Source organism: Perca fluviatilis, chromosome 16 (genome assembly GCF_010015445.1).
Source record: "Perca fluviatilis chromosome 16, GENO_Pfluv_1.0, whole genome shotgun sequence".
Taxonomy (NCBI): Eukaryota; Metazoa; Chordata; class Actinopteri; order Perciformes; family Percidae; genus Perca; species Perca fluviatilis.
In genome coordinates this window covers 7,086,276-7,095,512 of record NC_053127.1, presented here as the reverse complement: position 1 = coordinate 7,095,512, position 9,237 = coordinate 7,086,276, and the positions used below count along the sequence as shown (strand labels likewise).

Genomic DNA, 9,237 nt, shown 5'->3' with positions numbered 1-9,237 from the left:
AGTAAAAATGGCCGCCAACAAAATGTTTCAAGTGGAAAAAATCCTAAAACGCCGCACTGTCAAGGGAGAAAAACAGGCTTTTGTGCAATGGAAAAACTGGCCGACAAAATTTAACAGCTGGGTTAAATTGGCTGATGTGGTCGGTATATAAAACCTCTGTGTACAAAGACCGGTCCATCACTCGCACTCAATAGAGAATCATGGAACACACCGCCTCTGAGGGCTTTTATGTGACTCTGCCTTCCAACGCCAGTAAGGAAATATTTAAAAGTAATACTAGCAGTTGTTACACAATCGATTTGGCAAAACCGATTGAACTTGCTGGCGAATGGTTGGTGGGCCTAGCGCGAAATCATATATCCGCGCGCACGTGGTATAATCTACCGGCAGATTCATCCTATTTTGAACTGAATCGAATGACCGTGAGCCTCAGCCCTTGGTGAGTGTAAAATTTAACAGGGCCGGCATCTATAATCGTCCTAAAGATCTCCTGGAATACCTGGTCCCGGCGGTTAAAAAATATGATGCCTCCTTTGACGCCTCTTTCAACAACGTGACCAAGCGGATTGACTTCAAAGGCGACGGTCTTTACAAAATCAAAACGTACCCCCCTCTGGCTTACATGCTCGGTCTGAAAGTTAATGAATGGTGGACGCTATCCAAACGGCCATCTACATATCCTTGTGATTTAAACGCAGGCATATATAACCTGTTTGTCTATACGGATATCATTCAGTATCAAGCGGTCGGCGACAGTTACTCACCGCTGCTTGGTGTCGTGAATGTGAAAGGTGACTTTGGTGACATAACGAACATTCGGTACCATACACTCCATTATATGCCGCTGTCGAAAAATTACATCAAAAACATACGCGACGAAATTAAAACAGATCGCAACAAACCGCGTGGATTTTGTTTTTGAAAAACAATTGTGAAACTACACTTTAAACCAGTGCAACGTTCTTTGTAAGATGCTTCATATCAAAGAAGACCCACGCCGTTTTGTGGCCTACTATGAAGGTCAAGTAGGAGGCGCGTTACCCGGTTTTTATGGAGCTCCGGTATGTACGGTCGGGGTATAGGCTCAATATTTTCAAAGCTGTTTCGCTTTTGTAGCCCCTCTGCTAAGAAAAAGGTTTCGCTGTTAGCAAAACCGCATCTTAAAACAGCCGCTACAAACATTGCATCAGATGCAGTGAAAGGATTTATGGGGAAACTGCACGAGAACAAAAATCAAGAAGGCGCCGGGCGCTATTATGGTCTTGCCACGAGCAAGGAAACGCCCGCCAGGTGAGAGGGTTGTTTCGGCTGCATTTAAAAAGCGCCAGCCTGCTAAGCGGAGCAAATCAGTCAGGAGACGCGCTCCGAAGAGAAGGAAGTCTGCACAGAGCTCCGACATATTTTAACGTTGCAAACAATGGCCCTCTTACATCAGAAATCGGCAGAGTGTACCCTGGCCGAGCTGGACCTCTTTTCAGCTCCCATGACACAATTATCCGTAGAGGATAAAAAATATCAAGAGTACCAGCCGTTATCAGCACTTTCGGACTCCTCCCCGATTGAATTTTACATACCTGGAGACGGTGAAAAGTACCTCGATTTAAACGACACGCTGCTTCATCTCAGAGTTAAAATTACAGAGAAAGATGGGTCAAACATCCCACCAGATACAGCAGTTGGGCTCATCAACTACCCGCTGAATACAATTTTCAGTCAATGCGACGTTATTCTGGGGGATAGATTAATTTCCCAGTCAAGTGCAACGCATCCATATCGAGCGATTATAGAAACTTTGCTCAACTTTTCAGACGACACGTTAAAGAGTCAATTTAGCGCCGGTCTGTTTTACAAAGACAGCGCAGGCGCCATGGATTCTGTGGTAATAAATAATGGTCCTAACAGAGGGTTAGTCCAGAGAGGTCAATTCAGCGCAGAATCTGCCGAAGTGGACCTTTTGGGCCCATTACATAGTGACATATTTTTCTGCGAAAGACTGATGTTAAACTCTGTTGATTTGAGAATTAAACTGATCCGTAACAACGATGCATTTTGTCTTATGGGGCTGCGTGATTCCGAGTTCTGTCTAAAGATAATATCGGCATCGCTGTTTGTTAAAAAGGTCACCGTTTCCCCCGCTGTACGTCTGGGTCACGCCGCAGCCCTGATGAAAGGAAATGCTCTTTATCCGCTCTCACGCGTCTGTGTGAAGACCTATTCCATACCGGAAAATTCCAGGATCTGTAACCAGGAAAACCTATTTCTGGGTGCTATGCCTCGCTATCTAGCTTTAGCCATGGTTCGAGTAGATTCTTTTTCAGGAAGAAGGGACCTATCCCCGTTTAACTTTCTTCATAATGACATTGAATATCTTGCACTGTGTCAGGATGGGAGGCAGCTGCCTGCTAAGGCCTTCCAGCCCCGTTTCAACACAGGCAGCTCAGTTAGAGAATATTACAACATGTTTACATCTACTGGGAGACACCTCAAGGATCTGCCTCTTAGCATTACCCGTAGGGAATTTAACGAAGGTTATTCTTTGTTCGTGTTCAATCTGGGAGCGAACGAAGACAGCGACGCCTTGGCGCCCATTTCCTCAGGGAATTTACGTCTTGAAATGCGCTTCAGGGTCCCTCTGCCTTACACAACAACGTTAATAGTATACGCTTGTTACGATTCCATTCTGGAGATCAACTCTAAAAGACAGGTGTTGGTGGATTATTATTAAAGATATGGATAATCATCAGCTAGAAAGGCTTTTACATCATCTTATAGGAGACACATTCCACGGCGTGTGGGCTTGTGATCAGCTACCAGCGCTGAGCCAGACCTTTAACCTGCCAGCCTATTTTATAGTGAACACTCATCCTTCCTACATGCCTGGTGAGCACTGGCTCGCACTGACGTTGGAAGAGGACGGGAGTGCAACTTTTTTCGACTCTTATGGATTTCCGCCAGATTTTGCTCATTACCCAGCGAGCATTTTACAATTTTTGGAAAGTCGTTCAAAGAAGCTACACTACCACAACCGCCAGCTCCAGCATACTTTCTCTATAGTGTGCGGACAGCATTTGCGTTTTTATCTCTGTCACCGCGCAGCGCGGTTTATCTTATAATAACATTTTGGGCTTGTATCATGTTGACGATGTCTATAAAAACGACCGCATGGTATCTACTTTTGTGAATAAATATCAAAGATGCGTCCCGCCGTAACCGCTCAGAATCTTTTCATCATAGTGTATGCTCTCTGAAAATGTTTAAAGATTGTTATCACTTGTAAGAAACATGAAAAACAAACAAACGCTGTAACCATAAACTTGTGATTAATAAAATGCTTTATTGAAAATGACAGTGTACGGAAATTCTCTTCATTTACAAGTTTAAAACCTTAATCCCACGTAGACCATCTTGGGGATTTTTGTCTTTTTTGACGCGGTGATTTTTCTTCAAAACCATCTCCGTCCATTCTGAGTTGTCTGTACTGTTCACGCGCTTGCGGATTTTTCACCATCGAAACGGGAATGTTGAGCACTGACAAAGTATTTAAGAAACCAGTCCATCCTTTTGGCATTGTTTGTGTTTTCTTCTTATTAGGCTGCGATAGATTTTTGAATAAATCTATCATATGAGAGCCTTTTACGACAGAGCCTTTGTAAATAAATTCGCCCCTAGAGGACCATCTCACGTCATTTGCGGCTAATTTCTGCATAATGTAGAGAGCGTTTTTCCGGTCGTGCAGGGGCAGGTTTGTTATCACATCGCTTGCAGCCTCATCCAATAGGGATTGGGGGTCCGGTGCTGATGCTGCTGCTACACCACCATCAGCACCATCTACTGGTGCATCGGCAGCTGGTGCATCTGATGAGGATGCAGAGTGTTGACTTTGTGCGACATCCGGATGCAGAGTGAGAGTAACCCTATGACGCTCTTTCTCGCTTTGTTTGAGCAAAGTGAGATAGCGTAACATCAGCGCTTCGTATCTTTTAGCTTTTTCATACGAATTCAATCTTGGATCATTTAATACGGCGCTCATTTTCTCATTCAAATCATCTTCGGCTGTCTGTCTGATGGATGGCTCTGGTCTAGTCATTTTACTCAGCTGCTGGGGCGAAATCAAATACATTTTCTTGGTAGCCTTTAGAGCCATATTATTAATTTTTTCTTCTCCTCTTAGCTTCTCGGAATCAGCCCACCTAGTAGATTTCCGAGAATAGGCACTGCGGCAGAAAGCAGAGGAAGGATAAAACCCCCAGTTTGTTTTTTCAGAACCTGATGTTTACGCTTTAAGCTGGTTTTTTTATCTGCCAACAACCTTATAATATTCTTTTGACGCTTCAGTTGTCTGTATTGAGAAGGGGACACCTTTAGATGCCCTTTCAAAAGATTAAGAGATAATTCGCACAAGGCCTGCAGAAAATCAGGTGAGCAGTGTTTTAAAATGTCTTTGCGCTTTGAAGGCTTCGCGTGGTACAAGGCTTTTAGTAACAGAGCGTTCCTTTTTAACCGCTCCGACATAATGAAGGTCTATTTTGTTTTAGCGATGTAAACCGTCGTCTGCTGGTGGGGAAGTATCCCCGTGCGCACTCTGTAACGTTCTGGGCATGAAGGTGTGAGGTCCAAAATTAAATACCCGTGCGCTGACTTGGTAGCATCTTGAAAACTTTCCAGGAAAAACTGTTTTTGTGAGGGAAACATCTGATGTGCTAGTACCCTCATCTGCAGTTGGTCGCGGGGGTTTTTAAATAGCACGAGGTAATTACAGTTTAAACTGATTGTACGGCTGTATTTACCTTTATGGAATACATTTTGAGTCAACATCATGACGCTCATCCTTTTGTGATGTCGGTATTGCGTGAATATTTTCGCCACCTCGGGATGGTCACCTGCCTGAAATATGACGTCGTCCAGGATGACGAGATGTGAATGGTCAGGAGGAAACAGATTAGTGTCGTCAAAAGAATCGGGGAGTCCTTCCAGAAATGTAATTCTTTTATTCATTTTCTTCATTTCATCATACATGGGTTGATAACTTGTATAAATCCATACAATATTTTCTGGTACAGCGTCCATCACACGTTCACATTTTTCCAGTACAGATTTAATAAAATAGGTTTTACCACAACCACTTGGGCCCACTACCAAACATGAAAATGGAACCTTTAGTCTTGGATCAAAATCAATCTGCTCCATCATGCAGCTAATAACCAAAAGGCAGAGTTGTACCGTCAGGAAATACCCGTCTCTTGTCGTACACGACTCTAAACTTTTTCTTGAATGTAGCGTTTTTCAACAGAAATCCGTTTTTATCACGTTTTATAGTCTGTTGCGGCGTTTCAAGGAATCTTTCCTTAGACCCCTCAAGATAGCCTTCGACCAATTCTTTTGTGCTGTCAAAATTGATCAGTTCACTGCATTCTCGCGTCTGTGTAATACCTTTAACTTTCATCACCACTTTTTTCTCATTTTTGGTCTGGTAGGCGTAGCTCTTTGGACCCGCGGCTACAAATTCATGTATTGTGTCGCCGCGTAATTCATCCGTGAGGTCACCGAGATAATTACCCAGCTCCAGAGGCGTCTCATTTTCTTTTATCACATAGATCAAGCTGTCCGTGTCTACGTAGAGAATGTTCTGTTGCAGCCTTTCTAAATAACTGTACAATTTCAGACGCCCGTAAGCGGTGGTAAACGCAGCGATGAAAACATTACTGCTTCGACCTGGGGGGACTACACACCTGTCATTATACAACCACTGAATCAGTGCTACGTCGCCGCGGTTTGTTGGTAAAAACGACACGTGTTTTAGAGTGTATTGTCCAGAAAACACTAAAGTGAAAAAGTGTTCGGCCGACTTGACGAGTGTGGTTTGAACCAAATTACTTCTCTGCGCAAACTTGCCCCAAAAGCCGTTCAGACAAGCCTTGGACACCTGTCTCTTTGCCGGATTTGTCTCAATTTTTTCTGGGTTTAACCTGATGCCTTGATGCAATTCGTAGTCTCTGATGTATTTTTTCCTACTCTCATCGTCCACGGCCTCCGCCGGAAACCCTGAAGCTTCCTGTTTACCCTTCAAAAAGGTGTGAATGTACTCGACAAAAAGATTGCTGCTCTGTGCCTCAAAGTGCCAGACCTCAGAAAGTTTCGACACCTTGTAACCCATCTGTACCGCTTTGTGCAGCTCTGCACTGACCCAAACTCCGGTCAGAGCTCTGGCAACGTCATCATGACTACATGAGTCGCTCTGATTATTAGTCTCTGAGCGTATGCGACAGAGTGTGAACACTAATTTACCTTGAGCTGTTTTATAAGGTAACACGGGAAAATACAGACCTCTTGGGGGAATCACGGTTGCTCTGATCAGCCCAAAGTAGTTTTCAATTTCGTCAAAATCTCTGTGAATTATTACCGGATGGCCTAATGGGTATGAGCCTGTTGCGTTAACGTACGGATACAATGACGTAACATCTACATAATGCACAGATTCGTCTGCACCTGCAGTGTACCGTAGCCTCAGCGCGCTGGTCCGCCCCCCGTACAGTGCGGCTCGAGGAGCCAGAGGTTCAGGTGGATCATATTTCTTCATAAACTCTCGCACCCCCGCGTGTGTTTTTTTCATCAGAGTCCACGCATGCTCCGTCATCACCTCTGTATGCAGTCCATGCGTGGACCTCAACTGATGCAGCTTCTCCTGGCTAGCCGAATGCATTTCCTCAAAGGCGATCCCTGTCATTGGGCAGATATCATGAGGTCTGAAACAAGTAGGACAGCCATGATAAAAACATCCTTGAAATTCATAGGCGCAGTCTAACCCCTCTATGGCGGCGTAACCGTCGACAAAATACGTACCAATTTTCTTTTCCCCGCGGTTTAGAGCATGCTGAATGAAAATGTTTTTTGAATACATTAACCATTCCAGCCATTGAATTGAGCAGCTCGAGAATTTTTTGAACTGACGCCTGTAATCGTCGGGCGAAGGAATAGCCAGTGTCTTTTCAACCAGGAAATTTGTGAGAAATACTTTCATTGATGCCGAGGAAATTGTGACGCAGCTGAAAGGATCCACGTGCGTCTCCCCTACAAATTCCTCTCTGAATTTCATGCATCCTTTGCGCAGAATATTTGTGTCGTTTTGACAGTAAAAAACTGCCTCTTTCTCAAAGTTAAAAACACCCCTCGATGCTTCTTTGTACCAGCTGTAAAACTCGTTTTGCTGGAGCCGGGCCCATGCTTTCTACACCGTAATCTGCCGGCGGCGGGTAAGGCCCGATATATTTTAGATGCTTCTCTTTGCTAAATTTGTGGGGAAAGAAGCCCTTTGATTGATCTGCAAATCCTAATGCTTTCGGCATAGCGGCGAGTTTCATGGTAAGAAAGGACAGGGAATCGATAAACCTTAGCAGATAATCTGTTTCTGTAAAACAGATTATTTTGCTGCCTTGCATGACAAGCGACGGGCTCATTCCTAAGTCTATCAGGCCTCTGAGGATTAGGTAGCTGTCAAAACCTCTAGCATTGTGTGCGATAAATGTAGCTTTTTTATATTGAGGTTTCCTGAACTTCATGAGAAACTTCTCGACGCAGTCTAAGCCGTAGGACATCCATTTTTCACCCTGTAGCGATTCGGCACACACGAGGTAGGGCATGTGTTCTCCCTTGTCATTGACAAATGTTTCAAAATCGTAAAAGAAGATATCTTGGGTCTGATTTTCTTGAAATTTCACCGGTTGTATGTAGCACTGGTGTGGCTCGTCACCTTTGTGGACACCACACACTTTACATTTGAGGTTCATGCATTTGTGCTCTGTACTAGCGGAGAAGAGATATTTGCAATTTGAACATTTGTGAATCTTCTGACATGTACTGAGGGTCGTGTCATTCAAAGACTTTTTGTGTTTAACGTAACACGCGCGTGTACGAGAAGTCCTGTTGCAATCTGCGCAGTATACAGGGTCACTGTACGCAGTATCGCATGTAGGATCGAAACAGAGATTGCAATGACCCGGACAAGAGTGGGCCTCGCTCCGGCAGTAACCTCGGTAACAGTAATGACATACATTATCAACCCCTAAAAACCCTTTAAGATTTTTTATTCCATAATAGTGCTCGTTAAGCAGGAATAGAAACACTGGCTGGTCAGACTTTGGGTATTGTGTTTCAAAATGCGAGAGAGCGCGGTCCTCTGCGTCTCTGTAAAAGACTACAATTTTCCGGTTTACTATCTGTTCAAATTTATTGATGTGACTGAAAGCTACTGCGGTGGCTTCGGTCAGACCCGCTAAATGATGAAGCTCTCTAGCGTGCTCGACGGCTTGTATGTAGGTGAAGTCGGTGTTGATGAGCAGAGCCAAGCTGATGGTAAAGCATAGTTTATTGTTTACGTTGGGCACTACATGCAAGTGTTTTTTTTTCTTATTAACGATCTCGCTGACCAGAGTTTTTTTAAGTTTTCGCTTATCACCAGCACCGCCCCTAGGATTTTTGACAACTTGAATGACTACTTCCAGTGGTGAGTCAGCGTCTAGCTCTCTGTTAGATTGTATCAATCTCTCCAGTAACCCTTCAAAAACGTTCTGAAAGTCAACGCCCTACACCGACTTTGAATGATATCGTGTTCCTGTGCATTTTCCGCTATTATTTCAACCTGTACGAGGTCATTAGGTCTAACCTCAGGTCTCACTCTCTCAGCTAAGGCGTTAAAATGATTCAAAACATCTTCATAAAATTGCGCCAAATCCCCGACGTTCGCTATGGGAGGTACTTTAAAGGTCTGACGGAATTCCAAATTCCCAAAGCGATCGCGTCTCCTCGACTGAATGTCATGGGGGTCTATTAGCGGTAAGGGTTTCTAACGGGGAATGTCATGGTTCTCAATATCTTGCGTAATAAGGTATTTTCTACCGCGTTGAATGTCATTATGGTTATGATTATCAAGCTCTTGTAAGGCCCTTTCTAACGGCTGAAAGTAATCACTCGCAGGCTCTGGTTGTGCTGTCTCTGTGCTGCCGCTATTTAAATGAGGTTGATCAGGACCGATTGTCTGGGTGGGGATTATTATGATTTAACTCTTGGATGGCTTCAGCAAGCTGGTGTTACAAAACGCAGGTGGATCCCCGTTATATCAGTTTTTCTACAGCAATAACTAATTGTATGGGAATTATACAAGACTGGTCAGGCTCCATTTTGCATGTGATTAAAAATAAAATAGCAATGGCCGTAACTGGAACGAAGCGGCTACCGATGCTG

The 9,237-nt window shown here is 44.1% G+C and overlaps 1 protein-coding gene across 1 annotated transcript in view; it reads right to left on the bottom strand.

The window, feature by feature from the left end:
* Positions 1-4,521: 4,521 nt before the first annotated feature.
* Positions 4,522-9,237, bottom strand: part of LOC120544306 — a 15,840-nt gene continuing 11,124 nt past the window's right edge. Inside the window, exons 5-7 of the mRNA XM_039777950.1 lie at positions 6,498-6,743; positions 6,013-6,203; positions 4,522-4,592 (exon numbers count right to left, since the gene is read on the bottom strand). Of these exons, the coding sequence (XP_039633884.1) occupies positions 4,522-4,592; positions 6,013-6,203; positions 6,498-6,743 (508 nt within the window). The remainder of the gene's footprint in view (positions 4,593-6,012; positions 6,204-6,497; positions 6,744-9,237) is intronic.